General features: G+C 41.9%; 1 protein-coding gene across 2 annotated transcripts in view; it reads right to left on the minus strand.

Moving 5' to 3' along the window:
* Positions 1–7,953: 7,953 nt before the first annotated feature.
* LOC148055795 (granulocyte-macrophage colony-stimulating factor receptor subunit alpha-like) overlaps positions 7,954–19,226 on the minus strand; it is a 31,570-nt gene continuing 20,297 nt past the window's right edge. Inside the window, exons 2-9 of one of the 2 annotated variants that reach the window (XM_087759021.1) lie at positions 17,244–17,373; positions 16,976–17,151; positions 16,084–16,223; positions 13,416–13,454; positions 12,352–12,490; positions 11,692–11,779; positions 11,052–11,133; positions 7,954–10,072 (exon numbers count right to left, since the gene is read on the minus strand). In XM_087759021.1, the coding sequence (XP_087615147.1) occupies positions 10,004–10,072; positions 11,052–11,133; positions 11,692–11,779; positions 12,352–12,490; positions 13,416–13,454; positions 16,084–16,223; positions 16,976–17,151; positions 17,244–17,371 (861 nt within the window). In that variant the 5' untranslated portion in view covers positions 17,372–17,373 and the 3' untranslated portion in view covers positions 7,954–10,003. The remainder of the gene's footprint in view (positions 10,073–11,051; positions 11,134–11,691; positions 11,780–12,351; positions 12,491–13,415; positions 13,455–16,083; positions 16,224–16,975; positions 17,152–17,243; positions 17,374–19,226) is intronic. The other variant, XM_087759020.1, reaches the window with a different exon arrangement.

Raw genomic sequence — 19,226 nt, forward strand, 5'->3', positions numbered from 1 at the left:
CTTCCAGGATGCTCCAGAATTCACCTTTATCAAAATCCCAAGGTCATTCCTATCCTACTGTTTCTTTACTGACATACGGAGTGATATAACCGTATCAGCGGTAGTTCATATATCAGCTATTCATACATAACTACGATATAGTTATTTCCAAAAGAGAAAGCCAAAGATAGTGCAGTGCTGACTGCCTTTGAGGACAAAGAGGGCTTACTTTCTAGACACCCAGAAATACCTAGGCTCATGAGTATTTCTGCTTCCTAGATTCCTGCTAGAGTGTGAGATTGATGACTGATGAGCTATAAGTGTGCTGTCATTTTCCAGGTTCATTCTCTTATGTTGCTTGTAAACATGAATGATACCGCGTTATCACTGCGACCAGCCAACACCTCAAAGTGGATATCTGACCTGCTTTCTTCTCTGCAGCTCATACAGTATAAAGGGAACAGGTGTAGCACAGCAAGTTTACTCATCATATTAGCAACTTTTTGACTGCAAAAGTATTTTCTATAAAAATAAAAATTGAACCAACTCCACTTCTGCTCACATGCAGTACTAGAAGCCTAGAGCAAGGCCTGAACTCAAAAGCAATGTATTAAGTGACACCCTATGGTTCTGTTCATGCACTTGATCATGTCTGTCATGACAAATCAATACTGAGTATTGATTGAGGAGATGAACAACTCACCTTGAGCATCCAGAACTTAAAAATGCTCCAGTCATCCCTAGAAACAGTAGTCACGAGAGAATCAATAGAGCCTGGCCTGGTCTTTTGTGGTTACAGAGGGAAAGGTCTAAGGCAGTGGTGGCTTTATAAGGACCAGTTCACGGGAGTTCACTTTCTTCATATGCCAGGAGCAAATAAAAATGTAACACAGTTTTTCTGAAGCATATTTATGAAGGAAACAGTGGGAATGAGGAACAAATAAGAATAGGTGGATATTCTACCAAAGAGTAGATTTAGTCATAGAAGGAGCTCTTTTTGATAAGAATCACTATCACTATCATATAAAAAGTGTCAACAAAGCAACTGAAAGTTTAGACTTCAGGTTTGGGCCCAGGATAGTGTGACGGTGTGTTCCCCTCACCCCGCCACCCCCAGCCCCTGACCTTTCTCTCCCGCTCTGGCAGTAACCACCAGTGGTGGTTGGAATGGACATGCCTGGTCATGATGGCTGCATCTGACTCAAAGTGGATTCGGAAGACAGATAACAACACAATATCCAAAGGCTATTGTGCAATGCACCCACGTAATCACAGTGAGGAAACTAAAATCTGTGGTCGGTATGCGCATATGACTACAAGTCAATCATCTTATCCCCATGAATAGTGAGCAGCCCAAGAGCCCTTTGAGCTCTCCTGCACAACAGTGGGCTGCATGCCAGGATCTCACCTTGAGTAGGGATGCCTCTCAAGGTTACTCCTCAAGGCTGAGAGATTCCTTGCAGCAACAGATCCTTGGTAAGTGACTAATAGCATGCTAAACTTTGAAATCTTAGCTAAGTGATATAAAGGATTGATTGCATGTATATTAGACATAAACTGTTGACCAAGTCTGGGACTAGGATTGGATCCAGCTGCGCCTAGACTCCTCTCTGAGAAGGAGTTTAGAAAGCAAGGGGGTCCTTTCTGAACCTCATGACTCAAGAGGAGGGTCTCCCTGACAGTTTTGTCTGACCCTGTCCTCTATGCAGTAAGTAATCAAGTGTACCTTGCCATTGAACCTTATTAAACCACTGTCACATTTACCATTGAACTTTGTTAACTCAATAAAGTATATTTTTGCTTCCCTCTCACTCCATGCGCAACAGTCATTCAGAGGGAAAAGTAGTCCATTGTCAGAAGTTTCACTGCACTTCTAGGTTAAAGAAATTCCATACTTATCCATGTAGGTATTATTTTAACACTTACTGTGCTGTAAAGGTGGAAGAAAGGACTTCTGATCACAAAGAATGAAAAAAACACACTTTATTGTGTCCTCGTCTTTGTAAGAAAAGCACTCGATTTTGTGGTGGTAACAGACTACCTTTCATGGAGAAGTGGGGGGGGGAAGTGCCCAAGGTAATAAAATCAGAGCTGTAAGAAATGTCACAGAGAATCAAATGAGGTTCCGGAAAATGAAGGAAGACAGAGTTTCCATGCATCTGCCTTTGTCTCTCCTTTCTCCCAGCCTTTCACCTCCCTTGGTCTCCCTCCTCCAATAGGTCAGTTCCCAAGTGTTATGCAGTCTCCTATCCACTCCTGCAGCAGACACATCTGAACCAGGAGCTCTGCTCACCCTCTGGCACCTCACACTGCAGGAGCAGAGAAGGGAGGGAGTTGAGGTGAGCCATGCAGCCCAGACATTGAGCTGGGGAGAAGGAAGACTAGGATCAATTGCACTATAGTTGCATTTGATGATCCTGCACCACTTAGGGATGGTGTTTAAGGGCAGTTGTTGCTGTGAGGGGAGCATAGCTCCACAGACCTATGGAGATTTCTTTGCAGAAGCAGCTGGACCACAAGGCCGTGCTTGCTGACGGCTGTGGCTGGATTGTTGGGCAGTGTTTGTATCTTAAACACCCTTCAGCACATTGTTTAGGGCTGATGCAGTTGGATGTTGACTGCCCTGGGCAACTGTGTGTTTTTTCTGGGCTTAAATCTCGTTATGGGAAGTGCTGTCAACTTCCAAACTTTCAGTCATCCCAATTACACATCTTGCAATGGGTGGACAAGGACAAAGACATCTGTCCAGTGCCGGGTTCCCTTTCTCCAGTTGAACTCTCAACTGTGTGACAACGTGCACCCTAGGCAAAGCCCCATGCTCCCACTCTGAAGATCTCCCGAGCCTGTAGAGCAGGCAGCAGAAGAGCAGAGTGCTTTCTTGTGTTCCCTCAGATTATGCACCTCTGTAACAAAATGAGGAAGTCTGGGTTTTGAGGTTTTGGGGCTTGGGTACTTTTTGTTTTTAAACTGGAATATACTGCAGCAGAACAATTCAAACAGCCCACAAGGACAGTGATGTTACCACAGACAAAGGAACTCTCCTACCCAGGGGATTTCTTTGCTTGTTTATATTTAAGGCAAGTCCTGACATGAGGCTTTCAAAAATGCAAGCAATTAAAAAAATTAAAAAATCCCAAGCAAAGCTGGTGCTATTGATGGTGCAACCATAGTTTGTTATCTTTTCGAGGCCAGAAAACTAGTGTTGAATGGCCTCGCCATTAGCTGGAAGAGAAAAGAAAAGAGAAAGAGAAAGAAGAAGAGAAAGAGAAGAGAAAGCTAGGCAGAGACACTAGGGCTGTTTTCCAACTTTTGGCTCTACAAGGAGTAGAGTCACTGCAGGAACGTGATTAAAACCAACCTTGCTTAAAACTCCCAAAAGCTTGAAGAATAATTTATTGCTCCAACAACAATAGGAGTGCTCACAAGAACTACCTGGGCATTTTGCTATGCTGGTGTCTTACAGCTTTTGTGCAGACTACAAAAATACAAATGGGAGACAAGGCCTTCTCTTTGGTCCTTGCAGCAAGAACTTTCTAGTTTTTAGCAAATGCCTTTCTCTACAGAACACAGGAACAGCCATAAGAGACCAGAATACAGGACTTCTATCTGTGTGAATATTTGAACCACTTGGTTAGAATATTGTATAGCCTGCCCATCCTTTCCCAGTGTTATACTGGGCCTTTGCCCAGGGGTGGGAAAAGGATACCTTCACTCCACTGCTGCTCCCACCTCCACTACTCATTGACAGGATTTCTGGTGTTTGCATCAGGGTGCTAGTAGTGAATTCCAGTTTTCTGAACGGTTTTGCAGCCTCAGCAGCTTTCGTAGTGAAAGCAGTGGGGATGTAAGGGGTGCAATAATGGCCATGATCAATTGTGAGTGAAGCAGGATGGAGAGGATCCAGTAGACCCTATCTGTTTCATTCCCCTTGGATTAAAGTAAGCTTTGGCTTTAGTGGGCCACTTCTGATGAAGGTGCTCTTATCTTTTGGCAGTTATAACTTAAGTGGAAGGCTTCTTCTCTGGTTATATTTTAAAAAACTATTCAAAACAAATTGTTAATGAAACCTTATTTAGAAACACAAAATCATATAAAAAATTGGTTTCAAAGGTGGCCTCTTGGAGGTCATCTGTTCTAGTGGAATTTTATCACCCTGAGAGAGCTTTATCTACCATGAGGGAACTTCAGCCACCTGAGATGACTTTAACCATCCTGACACCTGCTGGAAGGGGAAAATGGCAGGGTACAAGCAAGCCAGGAGAACTATAGAGATCACCAGGAACAATATTTTGATACACATGCTGGACAAGACAACTATAGGAGGTACTCAGCTGGATCTGCAACTCATCAAAAAAGAACTGATCATGGATGTGACAGTGACAGTCTTGACTGCAAGGATCATGATGTGGTGGACTTGAAGCTCCTGAGAGAAAGGAGGAAGGCAAATAGCATACTATATATGTTGGATATTATGAAAGCAGACTTCAGCTTGCTCAGGGCAGGATAAGATCTGAGATCCAGTGCTCTGCCCACCTCTCAGCCCTTAACTGAGAGACTGGCAGTAATTCAGAGACTCCCACTATGGATGTGCTGGACAGAAGTCTCCTGCCAGCAGCTTGGGTTTAGCCTCCAGCACACCCTTCCTGTTCTCTTCTGGATACCGTGACACAGACCACAGCTCATCCCTTTCAGTCCCAGGAGCCTCTCTAAACGGCTCATGACATCTTCCACCTTTCCCCTGGCAATCTACTATGGCAGAGGTGTCCTCGCATACCTCACAGATCCAGGCCTCTGTGCCCTCTGCCACCACTTGCTTCCTCCTGACCTTGTGGATATCCTCTGCTGCAGGACCCCTCTTGGTGTCTGTCTGCTGGAGCTGTCACGGATGAGTGGTTAGGCTGCTTAAAAATCACCGTCAAAGATATTTGCAAATAGAGATTTTAATAGAAATCTATAAAAGTGTGATTTAACAGAGTTCGATGGCAAGGTTCACTCTATTACTTATTAAATGAATGGAATATATATATAAAGAGAAAGAAAGAGGAAATGAAGGCCGAAGAAAATACATGGAGGAAAAGGGGAGCCCTCCTGTTGAGTTACAAGGTTCAGAATGGAGCCCCTTGCTTTCTTAACTCTTTCTCAGAGAGGAGCCCAGGTGCGGCTGGATCCAATCCTAGTCTCAGACTAGGTTTATGTCTAAGGATTATATGTTTAGCAGCAGTTTAATGTTTGTTTGCAGCAAGGAGAGAATAAAAAAAATTAGCAATAACTAATCATTAATTAATCTAGCATCTACAAAGTGATTAAATGAGGTTTACTATAGTATTTGAATCGATTCACACATTATATTATACTCATTATATGCACAGTTAAAGGCACCAATAAAAATTCCCCACCGGGTTTAGTGAAATACTCACTGTAAATGACTGTGTCAAGGGGCGACAGATGAACCTTGAGGACCAAGGAGTGTCGGAGATCAGGTGAAAATCAAACCTCAAGGAGCAAGGAGCACCAGAGATCAGCTCATGCAAACTTAAGAGTTTGCAGCTCTGAGAGGCATCACTCTCAGAGGGAGATTCTGGTGCAGCCCGCTGCTGTCCAGGAGAGCTCAAAGGGTCTCACTTGGCACCACTGTTTATAGAGTTATGAGATGATTGACTTTAGGCATCAGTAAATTTCCATTCTACTTTCACAGCCTGTGTTGAAAATTACTGAAGTTCTCAAAAATTGCAGTGATGCTGGTACAGATCCTCCCGAGTTACAGCCTAGATAAGATAGGCCCCAAGGCTGCCACATGACGACTAGTACAGATGAAAAATATGTTCCAAGGTTGTCAGGGCTGCCTCCCTGGGACAGACAGGGCTGCTCCCACTTCAGCCATGTAAGAGTTTTGATATGGTCAAGGGATGCTTAACCACCAAACTCATTACACAAAGGCCAAGTTTAGATGGCAGTTACTGAAAGTGTAAAGCAGCTTCGCTTACCATGCTCTGCCAGGTGCACAAGAAGAAAAGGGGCTGGAGGGGGATGCACCACCACAGGAGCTCAGTTTGCAGTATGGGATGGCTGAAGGCATGCCTCCCTCCAGCCAGGGCTCTGCTCCAGACAGAAATGAAACTCCCATATGAAGCTCTGGTTTGATGAGGACAACTAATTGCAGCTTCTCCGTTTCAGGGCCACCATACTGAGTTTTTTTCACCTGGCACAGTCTTTTCTTAACCTTGACAACATCTCTTCTGTTTTGTAGGGATCCAATTTACCAGAACGTGCAAATCACTCGAGACGTTCCCCTGTGCTAGAGTTTGTCCTATGTATTTTTTTCTGGCAGAAAAGCAGAAACAAAGATCAAATCAATTTCAGAAGTCATTTTAGCAGCCTAAGGTAAAGCTTTGGAAAAGCCAGTCAGGAACAGAATTGCCTAGTAGGCATGGGAGATCTTCAGTGTTTATTCTGTAGAGACACTCTCCAAGTAACGCTGACATGAGGAAAAAACAGATCATTTGTAACAGCAGTATTAGTGAACTTTGTTGTTGTAACCATGAGGCCCTGTAATATGGTATTGCCATTGCTAGTAATGGACCATAAGCTTTGTAATGAGTTTTCAAGGCCTCAGGGCTGAAGTTTGTCAGGCTTGCTCTGCTTGAACTTTTCTTAACCTGTTCGTAATTTTGTTGGACCAGGTGTCCATGGCTAATTTGTTTTACTTTTCTTTATCTTTGCATGGTACCACCAAGGTTTTACAACTCCAACGTACCAATGCAGTGTAGGTCTAGAAGACAGCGGAGGCCTTTAGAAGTGGAGACACAAGGATATGGCATAGAGGTCTAGAGGCATAGGGCTGGATAAGAGGTGGGACTCAGGCACGGCACTGGGGACTTCATGGCTATAAATGGCCTCTAACCTTTGGTTTTCCAAATCTAAATAATCCATCCACAGAAGCACAATGTGTGATTAGCCTCCAAATTGGTGATTTTGTCTCGTATCTCCTTATTAATTGGAGGATTCAGGACATGCTGCTTCTGTTTTGTCCAGGTGTTATTAAACCACATAACCATCCTGTACCATTTGCAGCTAGCAAGTTGCAGGCTTCTCTTGGAGGGTTCAAAAGTTCAATTTCCAACATTTCCCACCCCACACATACACATCTGCTACTTGTTAGCAATCACATTTTAAGGTATTTTTTCATCTACCATGGATATGAAGTGATGAAAAGTGGGAGTAAATTTTTGGTTTTGTAAACAGCTGTGAGCAACATCTAGGGCATACGCTGCTGAAGGATGGAGCAACATAGTTTAAGGCAACAAACAGACTTATGAGAAAATCATAGAATCATAGAATCGTTAAGGTTGGAAGACCCTTAAGATCATCGAGTCCAACCGTTAACCTATCACTGCCGAGCCCATCACTATACCATGTCCTCGAGCACCACATCTATATGTTCTTTAAATACCTCTAGGGATGGGGACTCAACCACCTCCCTGGGCAGCCTGTTCCAATGTTTGACCACCCTTTCAGTGAAGAAGTTTTTCCTAATATCTAACCTAAACCTCCCCTGGTGCAGCTTGAGGCCGTTTCCTCTCATCCTATCGCTTGTTACTAGGGAGAAGAGACCGACACCCACCTCGTTACAACCTCCTTGCAGATAGTTATAGAGAGCAATAGGGTCTCCCCTCAGCCTCCTTTTCTCCAGACTAAACAACCCCAGTTCCCTCAGCCGCTCCTCATAAGACTTGTGCTCTAGACCCTTCACCAACTTCGTTGCCCTCCTCTGGACACGTTCCAGCACCTCAATGTCCTTCTTGTAGTGAGGGGCCCAAAACTGAACACAGTACTCAAGGTGCGGCCTCACCAGTGCTGAGTACAGGGGCACTATCACCTCCCTGGTCCTGCTGGCCACACTATTCTTGATACAGCCCAGGATGCCATTGGCCTTCTTGGCCACCTGAGCACACTGCTGGCTCATGTTCAGGCGGCTGTCAGCCAACACGCCCAGGTCCTTTTCTGCCAGGCAGCTGTCCAGCCACTCCTCCCCCAGCCTGTAGCGTTGCATGGGGTTGTTGTGACCGAAGTGCAGAACTCTGCATGTCTCCTGAACTCTTTAACAATATTAATTTTTTATGAGTAAATGATCATTTTAAGAAGTTTAATCTTGGCCAGTTTTCAGTGGATTTTCATACAGATGACAAATTTTTATTCCCACGACAGTCTCAATATAGCTGTACCTTTTCCAAGGCACTGGACCACAGGAGATCCTGTATAAACGCCTTAAGTTTGGTTGTTCTTAGAATCATCATAGAATCATAGAATATCCTGAGTTGGAAGGGACCCACAAGGATCATCGAGTCCAACTCCTGTCCCTCCATAGGACAACCCCAAAATTCACACCATATGTCTGCGGGCATTGTCCAATTGCTTCTTGAATGTTGTCAGGCTTGGCGCCATAACTACCTCCCGGGGGAGCTTGTTCCAGTGCTCCACTACGCTTTGGGTGAAGAACCTTTTCCTAATGTCCAACCTAAACCTTCCCTGGCATATCTTCCTACCATTCCCTCGGGTCCTATCATTGGTCACCAGGGAGAAGAGATCAGTGTCTGCCCCTCCTCCTTCCCTTGTGAGGAAGCTGTAGACCACGATGAGGTCTCCCCTCAGTCTCCTCTTCTCCAAGCTGAACAGACCGAGTGACTTCAGCTGCTCCTCATACGGCTTCCCCTCTAAACCCTTTACCATCTTTGTAGCTCTCCTCTGGACACTCTCTAGTGGCTTTGCATCCTTTTTGTACTGTGGTGCCCCAAACTGCACACAGTACTCAAGATGAGGCCACGCTAGTGCAGAGTAGAGCGGGACAATCACCTCCCTCGACCGGCTAGCAATACAGTGCTTGATGCACCCCAGGACACAGTTGGTCCTCCTGCCTGCCAGGGCACACTTTTGGCTCATGTTCAACTTGCCGTTGACCAGAACCCCCAGATCCCTCTCTGCAGGGCTGCTCTCCAGCCTCTCCTTCCCCAGTCTGTATGTACACTCAGGGTTACCCTGTTCCAGGCGCAAAATCTGGCACTTGCCCTTGTTAAACTTCATGCGGTTGGTGATTGCCCAGCTCTCTAATTTGTCCAGTCTCTCTGCAGGGCCTCTCTGCCCTCGAGAGTGTCAACGGCTCCTCCCAGTTTTGTGTCATCGGCAAACTTTGATAACAAACCTTCCAGTCCTGCATCCAAGTCATTTATGAAGATATTAAAGAGCACTGGCCCCAAGATGGATCCCTGTGGAACCCCGCTAGTGACTGGTCGCCAGCCCAATGTAACCCCATTTACTATAACCCTCTGAGCCCGACCCGTCAACCAATTGCATACCCATTGCATTATGTGTTTATTCAGCTGTATGCTGGACATTTTGTCCGGGAGGGTACTGTAAGAGACAGTATCGAAGGCTTTACTGAAGTCCAAAAAGATTACATCGACTGACTTCCCTTGGTCAGCTGGGTGGGTAATCTTGTCATAGAAGAAAATCAAGTTTGTCAAGCAGGACTTTCCCCTCGTGAATCTGTGCTGGCTGGGACCAATGACTGCATTGTCTTTCAGGTGTTTTTCAATAACTCCCAGCATAATCTTCTCCATGATTTTGCCAGGCACAGTGAGACTGACAGGCCTGTAGTTACCAGGGTCATCCCTGTTGCCCTTCTTGAAGATTGGGACAAAGTTTGCCAGCTTCTTAGTTTATGCTTTTGCATGGTGCTGAAAAACAGTGTAGTAACTTCCAAAGCACTAATGAAAGATTTTTGCTGAAAAATTGCAAGAATACTTATCATAAGAAGAAACAAAACTAGTCCAAACAACTCAAATTATTTATGGAAAATGCAATCAAATACAAAGATGCTTTTAAAAATAGGATACTGAGGAATTGTCTCCACAGGCAATGCTATTTTCTCTGCTTGCAAGAGGGAGAGAATATGAAAAACCTATAAATCACTGCCAACAAGATATGTATGTTTGAAAAAATCCAAGTTGCTTGTTTCACTTGCATGCCATTATGCCACTTCTTCAATAATTATTATTTCTTCAGTTTCATGCTTTATTAATTGATTCTTATATTCTGTCTATTAAAGGAAGAACAAAACATTTCATTAGTGTTTCATGCATGAGGTTAGCCACTAGTTTACAATTTATGACTCTCCTGTTATTCAGGGAGTTGTTATTTATTATATAGAAGCTGTAGTGGGACTCTGCCAATGAGAGGACTGAAGTAGACATGTCTAGATCGTGCCTCCATAGTGAACTCCCCAAAGAAGAACAAAAGACTTTTCAACTCAAAACCCAGAAAAATAATCTTTTTAAACATAGTAAAGTTAACATGACAAAGGAAAAGAAAGTAAAAGGACTTATAAAGGCTCACCAGTGATCCAGTGTGTCCTTGCACACAGTTTTGCTTCCAGACGTGGCTGTAGCCAACTTAAAGACTTTCAGCAAATTGCAGCAAACTTTGCAACATGCACTCTATATAGGTAGCTCCCCTCTGTTGCTTGTAATGTCTGTCTGTCTGTTCCTTCTTCTTCTCATGAGTCTCTCAAGCTCTCCACATGAGATAAAACCTCTCAGTTCCCTGCAATACTTTCTTGCTTACCATACCCTAGAAACTTTTCCTCCTTCAGCATCATTACCAAATACTAACATGGGTCTCAACAGCTGCTATGGCACAACTATTTTTGGCCAGCAGTAGATTTTTTTTCCCCTTCTCTCTTCCCATAGCTGACCAACTGTCTGATTCTGCATTATTATTGGGCTGAGCAGCTTAGGCTCAGCATTGTTCTAGTGACAGCATATAGCTTATAGGGAGAGCAGGGTGAAATTGTGTATTTTCTCCAATGCTCCAGGTAGACAAATGACAAGTGTTTCAGAATGGAAAAGGAAAAACAGAAGAATTGTTGCATATGGACCTTCTCTTTCAGTACCCCAAGAACAAGAAAAAGAAAGTTTATCCTTGCTTCTGTGCATCTTTCTGACACTTAGGTCATACCTTTGAGACTGCAATGGATCCTTATTTACAACAAATTTCAGGCGAATGGAAGGAAAACATACCTGGAAATCCGTTGGAGAGATCTCATGGAATTTGTTTCTTGGCTGTGGTACTGTAGCAGATGTTTTTTTCCAATAAATGCTTCTACAATGACAAGAAAGGTTGGTGAAGAAAAAACTGTATGCAAACATATGAACATGTACTATGTAATAATGATCCTGAGGTATTATTTTATTCCTCTAAGACAAAAGCAGTGAAAGAGTAACTAAAAATTACATCGTCTGAATACAATGGTATCATTTCATTATTCAGAATTTGGATGATAATAATTTATTTTATGACTTATTAAAGAAGCACAGGAAGTTGCTTTTTTAAGGGCAATATCCTCAAAACAAGGAAACAATTTCATGTACCACCCATCTATATTGCAGGGTCTGATGGCAGGAAAGCAGCACTGATATAAGGCCTTGTCCCAGTACTGGAAAGCATTGTGTTATACTGATCAAGTGGATAACAAGGTTGGGAATCAGAAATATAGAGCCCACTTGAGAAACATCCAGCAGGCCATGATGCCTGCTATAGTTCAATGTCGATTTTCCCCCTCCCTCCTCTCCTTTAAAAGGAGACCAGAAATTTTCTGTTGGGGAAAGAGGTGTTGTTTCAACTTCAGAATAAAAATTTTGCACAAGAAATAAGGCTTACACTGTGTAGAGAAAAAGTACGAGACTTGCTGCCAACACTGGTATCAGAAATAACATATATGATGAAGCAGATGTGAGTTGTTCTTTTCCTGAAAGACAAGCAATCATCAAAGTATTGATTAGTATCACAGAACAGGAATGATTGCAAAGGTATGTGCAATCTGCTTTGCATGACAGTGTCAAGCACTGGTATGAAACGGCTTCTTCTTTAGCTTAGCACCTCATTGCTTTGTAACATGTGAAGGAATGGGATGGATGACAGTATGTAGACTGTTTACGGTAACCTGAGACCTTACCAGGCATCTTGTGAGGAACTGAGGCCTAGAGAGTACTTCAGAATCCAAGGTGGCAGAGAGTAACAGGGGAAAAGAGAAGTTTATAAAGCCAGAAGTAGGAATGAAAGAAGGAAAAGAGCTAGCAATGGACCTCAAAAAGGTCTGCTTTATTCACTGCCTCCTTGCAAGAAGCACCCACTGTCACATCAGAATGCTTGGAGGCCTCCTTCATACTAAGAGATATGCCAATTCTTCTCTCCTTTTCATCCTAGCAAATTAATGTGCAAATATCAATGTGTTTTCACCTGTAAGTATGAAGTAATAAATGAAGCAGACAAGTAAGGACTGAGGGAAAACTAAGTCAAGGAGGTGACTTTCATTCTTACCAAACTCTACGGGTGTACTCCACTCTCCCCAGCTTGTGCTCACTAGACAATCATTGTCAGTTGCTCTGATTTTGACGCTGTACCTTTTTTCTGCACTGAAGCTCCCAAATATGTAGGAGTTTCCTGTGATGCTTCTTTCCTAAATACAAAACAACTAGACTGAGAACCTTTTATTCACTAGATGTATGATGTTAAGAATGCATCAGGTTCATTTAATGATGCAAACAATTACAAAAGAAAATTTTACACATAATTCTGTGAAAAGACTAGAGTGAAATAACAAATAGAAAATTATCTCTGAATAAATTGGCTTGTTCCATCCTAATTCCTTTTTCTGAATATTTTTGTTATTGGTGTTGTGAAGATGAAATTTGCAATATTCTTCCCCAGCTCCTTAGCCTCTGCTAAACAATGAGACTTTGGGAAAAAAAATCCAATAGTTTATTTTCAGTCTGTAAAGGTTTTATTCTGCTATAAGGTAATTCTTTAAAAATCTGGCATTCCCTTACCATGGGTGTTTTCAAAACCGAGGCAGAGTTTAACAGCCAGATTATACAGAAGGGAAAAATTTTACATATATTGAAATCCTTCTCAGAAGAATATTGAGCCTTCTTGAAAACCTGATTTTTTTTTCTTCCTTCTTTATACTGGCTTAATCTTTCAGGTGATATTTTCTTGCCTTCTGCATCTCAACCCCTTCCAGAGACCATTAATAAAGAAAAAAATTCTCCACATTTTGTGTGTCTAAGTGTAACATGGAATTATGATCCATATTTATATATATATATATGAATTTGGTAGGAAGTACAAAAGACTGTAAAATAGAAGATTTTGTGACTTGCACAGAAGTAATATAAAGTTCTGCATGTGCAGGTATTTTTTGTACCATGTTTTATAAACAACAGTTTAAAACTTTGAGTTTAGGAAAATTGTCAATAAAGAGCATACATAGTATACTGAAACTGGTAGTGTGAAACCAAAACAATTTGGTTGGAGGATGCTCTGATATAGGTGACATTTCAACACAGCATAAACATTAGATTAATACAGTAATAAAGACTTACTGTTTTAGTTGTGGTTTTCATGTTTTTCTCAGGATCAGCCTAGCAACAAGAGAAAATTTCAATTTTTATGATTGTTCTTTTTGTTACTATATAATAAGGGGTCCTGCCTTATGAATGTTTGATTTTCAGGAAAAAAAATAATATTTCAAATGTATTCTTTTAAAGACTATAAAGTTAAGCTGTTTGTATCGGGTTTGCATGGCAAGGGTTTGGTAGCAGGGGGGCTACAGGAGTGGCTTCTGTGAGAAGATGCTGGAAGCTTTCCCTATGTCCGATAGAGCCAATGCCAGCTGGCTCCAAGACAGACCCACCGCTGGCCAAGGCCAAGCCCATCAGCAATGGTGGCAGCAGCTCTTTGATAACGTATTTAAGAAGGGGAAAAAAAAAAACAACACTACACGACTGCAGCCGGAGAGGGGAGTGAGAATATGTGAGAGGAAAAACCTTGCAGACACCAAAGTCAGTGAAGAAGGAGGGGGAGGAGGTGCTCCACGTGCCAGAGCAGAGATTCCCCTGCAGCCTGCGGTGAAGACCATGGTGAGGCAGGCTGTCCACCTGCAGCCCATGGAGGACCCCATGCCAGGGCAGGTGGATGCACTTGAAGGACGCTGTGAGCTCATGGGAAGCCCATGCCGGAGCAGGCTCCTGGCAGAACCTGTGGACCCATGGAGACAGAGGAGCCCATGCTGGAGCAGGTTTGCTGGCAGGACTTGTGACCCTGTGGGGCACCCACGCTGGAGCAGTCTGTTCCTGAAGGACTGCACCCCAGGGAAGGGACCCACACTGGAGCAGGGGAAGAGTGTGAGGAGTCCTCCCCGTGAGGAGGAAGGAGCGGCAGAGACAACGTGTGATGAACTGACTGCAACCCCCGTTCCCCCTCCCCCTGCGCTGCTGGCAGGGAGGAGGTAGAGAAAATCAGGAGTAAAGATGAGCCTGGGAAGAAGGTAGTGGTGGAGGGAAGGTGTTTTTAAGATTTGGTATTATTTCTCATTATCCTACTCTGATTTGATTGGTAATAAATTTAATTTTTTTTTTTTTCCCAAGTGAAGTCTGTTTTGCCTGTGACAGTAATTGCTGAGTGATCTCTCCCTGTCCTTATCTTGACCCATGATCCTTTCCTTATATTTTCTCTCCCCTGTCCAGCTGAGGAGGGGGAGTGATGGAGTGGCTTTGGTGGGAACCTGGCATCTAGCCAGGGTCAACCCACCACAGTGTTCTTCCACTAAAAAGTTTTTTTCTCATCACTGGTGCTCTGAAATACTGTACTCCTTAAATTTGTTTGCATACCTGATTATCAAAGAACTAAACAAAAACAGGTTCACGTTGCCCACCAGTTAAAATTGTACATTTTACCTGTACAAAACAAAGTAAAAAAATACTAGTAATCTAGGACAATGTTTTTTTCCATTAAAACTTTTGTCTGTATAGTTTTTACATTCTTAAATATTTAATTTAGTTATATTATGTCTCTTTTTTTTTATTTTTTTGGTGTTGGAACAATGAACTCACAAATATTTTCACAAATATTTCACACTTTGTTTTTGATGGATATAATAATACTTTCCATATTCATGCAAGCCTTTAAAACACTTGCAATTACTGAAATGTATAATAACAACCATCTACAGTTAAGACCCAGAAAACCTGGATATTCTGTTCCAATAACCTGACATAGTAGAGTATTTCTTTTTATTCAAAGATGTGGATGGCTCTTTCCACAGTTAAAAAGAAAGGACACAGAACTTAATAAAACCCCATAATGAACAGATGCTGTATTACTGCCCCTTACATCTGATTGTGACAGCTGTGGTGCAACCATCCTGATTGTGTATGTTGCAGACCTACTTTAGATAAACTTAAACTCATAAACTTTTCAGCAACACCGTGCTGGTGTCAGTAAATGGAGGCAATAGGAAAAAGAAGGCAAGGTTGGATACACAAAGGGCAGGATGGAAAGTACGGGGGTCCAGGTGGAGATACTTAAGAGCTCTTGCAGCACATCCTAACTTACAGCTGCACCTTGGTAATAAAGCATGTGTTACTTCTTTGGACCTAATTTAGTAATACCGTAAACCTGACTGAGCAGTAATGATGACTACAAGAATTAGGAACAAATGCAAAGTGAGTTTGTGAAAGACATGATAAAAAGTGACTGATGGGATAGGAGACTGCAGAGAGGAAAACTACAGAACAGAAAGTTCTGACCTAACCATTGTAAACCAGCAGTAGGACTGAAAAACTACACTGGGACTCAAACAGCCTTACAGGGACACATAAAATTGGTTGTATCCAATTTAACAGTAGCTTTTATTTTTTTGTAGTATATTTAGAGTTCATTTGATGTATCCTATAACTGTTCATAATAAAGTTGTCAGGTAATATTGTCCATCCCCCTATATGTGCTAGAATAGCTATTCACCCTCAGTGTGGGGAATCCCTTGCCCAGTTTCTTTAAGGACCAGCTGTACAGTGGACTGAAAGCATTCTCTCAATTTGCTGCCCCTATTTGTGAGTGCCAGTAGTCTTCAGCTCATGTGCAAGAGGGTCACTACATATCAAAAAGGAGAGATTAGTTAAGTAAGGAAAGAGAACAGGGCATTGGCTGTATGGTAGTATGTGTGGAAATACAAGCATACAAAATGCTAATAAGAGTCATAATTATTCTTACCTTGTTTTCTATGACAATTTCATATTTGAAACAAGCTTGTCTTTTCACATGACTTGTGCGAGGTGGTTGCCACCGAATTTCACAACTGTGAGAAGCTTCTGAACAGTTCACAGTGACATTTAATGGAGGGGTGAGTTTTTCTACAATAATATAATTAGAAATACTATTGATTAATAATCAGATCTCTTCACTCTGCCTTTTTAAAATATAGGTTGATTTTCAAGCAACTGGTCTAAAAAGATGTAATGCAGCTTTACCAGAATTATTATATTAACTCCGTATTCTGAAGCACGACTCCCTGATTTAACACTCCAGTTGAAGAACCTGGAGTATCAGATGCAACAATAGATAAAATTAAACAACACAAACCATTTCTTAGACTTCACTGAATTCAGCATATAATCTGTGCAGGGTTGTTTTTTTTTTTTAGTACTGTGTTCATATTAAACAGAAGTAATATATATATTTTTTTAATTAGCAACATTCTTCCATTAAAAAAAAAGAAAGTTTTTGTTCACATTGTTAAGGTAATTAGTTCTTTTGTATTATGTGGATGAACAGAATTATGAGATAATGATATAAGACCAACGTCTAGATAGTCCCGCTCCTTAGCTTGTTAATCCCAAAAGATGACACCTTTCTTTCAGAGAATAAATATTTGACTGAAATGTTCACAATTCTCTGACCTATGATTTCAGATTGTCTCTGCATTCATTTGTTTTTGTTCATTCTTACACTTTTGACTTTTGAGGCATCAAGGCTGGGGAAAAGGAAAAACAATAAACCTGTTCTGAGGAGCAGTATTTTAAAAATGTATGCTTTATCCCAGGGATGAATTTTTCATTCTCTTAGCATAAAACTGGAAATAAAATTGAAAAAAAATAATCCTTACCGATTTTGTACAGAATAATCTTCTCCTCATACGACTGAATGTTTTGTCCACTTCTAGACCCATTTACCAGGAAATAAGCTTTCTTATTTTTTATGGTCACATTTTGGAATCTACATCCTGTGTGCCTTCCAGAATTATCTTTGATGTAATTCTGGCATCCTGTGAAATCTTCCTCCCTTTACATGATATATTACATCAGTTAAATATTGACAATGTCAGGTGTCAGGCCAGAAATCAAAATTCCCTAGATTCAAGCAGACCTACTTACCTTGAGGTCTTCCAGTACAGGAAATATTGGGTATCTCTTGAAGCAGTCCTGCCCACATGCCACGTGCAGTTCATGAAGGAAACATTAAAAATGACACAGACAAAATTTTCGATGGCTGTCCCATTCATGCCTGCAAACACAGGAAGAATATCACATGTCCACTCTGTGGAAAGACTGTATGACTGCTCAAATCGTGCAGATCTCTGCAAGCTAATTTAGTAACTTTTAGCACCTGATTAGTAAATCCAACTGCATATTGTTTGGGACTTGCAGTTACGTGCTTAGTTTAAGATAGCAATGATTTTATTTGTGTTGAGCCATGAGGATAATCTAGCATTGTTACACATGCTGAAGATGAGACTAGGATTTAATCAACTCTTTAATCAAATCAGGCACAGTGATGTAGTGGAAGCTAATAACAAAGGCAGTAACTAGTGTGTCCTTTGTTTGTCTAAGGTCCAGTCTACAGTGGAATATAAATTCTGCAACCATGAGCAAGGCAAGTTGTCTCTCCTGTGTTTGTCTTGGTTGACTTATAAAGGAGTAAGGATTTAAAATAAGCTGTCCACCACTTTCTTCTGTGTAACAGTCGGGTGATTACAACCTAACCCTGAGACTGCTTCCTGAAGCTAACCCCTGCAGAAGTGTCACGATTTTGAGGAGACAATGGCGTATTTTTCGATCTTGAATTGAAAATGGTTGCTAATCCATTCTGGCACTTCAGATTCAAGGATAGGGGGAATTTTGTTTGCACTGAACTTGATAGAAGCAGGCCTGAATATCGATGTCATTAGTGAAAAAACAAGACAAAATTGAAGCAGAAGTTGATAGCTTGCTTAAGTTAAAAGACTATTCGAGTTGTGTATTCACATGAGGAATTAATTTCTTGTGTGTTTCTTCCCTATCAAAAGGTGAGATCTCCAACAGGAAATAATAATCATGCAGTACCTCTTCTTAACTACTATCATTATGGATTGAAGGACTGGGTCATAGCTTTCTGAGACGGTAATTCATTGAGCTTAAGCACCAGATGTACCACCTTTATATGTACCTCCCCAGTTAGCCTTAAAGCTCCCTGTGTGTCTAACACAGGATCCCAAGCAAGGCTCAAAAGCCACCGTATTATGAGACCAGGTGACTGTCTCCTGTCTAAGCTTCACTGCAGTCCAAGCTGGAAGCCTCTTCTTCCTTATATTCTCACAAGCGTTTGATCACGACAGCACAGATTTCAAAAGAAATGCTGTTATTGAGCAGACCAAAACTTCTGACATCAGTGGATGCTTAGGGAGAAAAGTACAAGGAGAGAGAGAGCACCAAGCAGGCCTTTTCTTATAGGGTCTCTCATCTACCAGCAAGCAGTGCCCTATGGACTTGCAAAGTTAAAGGCTACCTCATAGATCACTGTGCTTAGCAGTCCGAGAAAGCCCGATCCCCCATTGATTTCCTTCATCCCTTTTGAACCCATTTACTTTTTTGGCTTCTACCACACCCCTTGCCAATGGAGCGATGGGAGAATTCAAAAGGTCTGTTTTCCTTCTGGCTCCTTTCCTCTCTTTAGCTGTAATGTGAGAAAAAATAATTCTTCTCCAGAAAAGAAGGAGCTCAAACACACTCTTGTACCTAATATTTTTTCATGACTTGTTCCAGGCAGCTATTGTGCTTCATGGAGGCTTTTGGGACTACTCTACAGAACAAAGTTTCTTTCATTTGTGTGTACTACAAGTGTAGGCATATAATAAAGGTGGCTAGGATCACAGTTTCCAGAGGGAAAGGCTATTATCTAGGAGACCTGACCTGTTGTGTAGCTTGGCTACAAATAGAGCTGGATGAATTAAACTCCGTCCCTGAGAACACCTCGGTCACACTCATCACACCCCAGCAGTTTTTGTTTCTTCTTGTTTTTTCATCTGGCTTAGCATCCTTTACCACAAACAGAACAAGCTCATCTGAGATGACAGTGGAGGTTAGCAACAAAGACCCAGA

This window comes from Nipponia nippon, unplaced genomic scaffold (genome assembly GCF_047370975.1).
Source record: "Nipponia nippon isolate SJK-2023a ecotype South Korea unplaced genomic scaffold, ASM4737097v1 scaffold_2, whole genome shotgun sequence".
Classification (NCBI taxonomy): Eukaryota; Metazoa; Chordata; class Aves; order Pelecaniformes; family Threskiornithidae; genus Nipponia; species Nipponia nippon.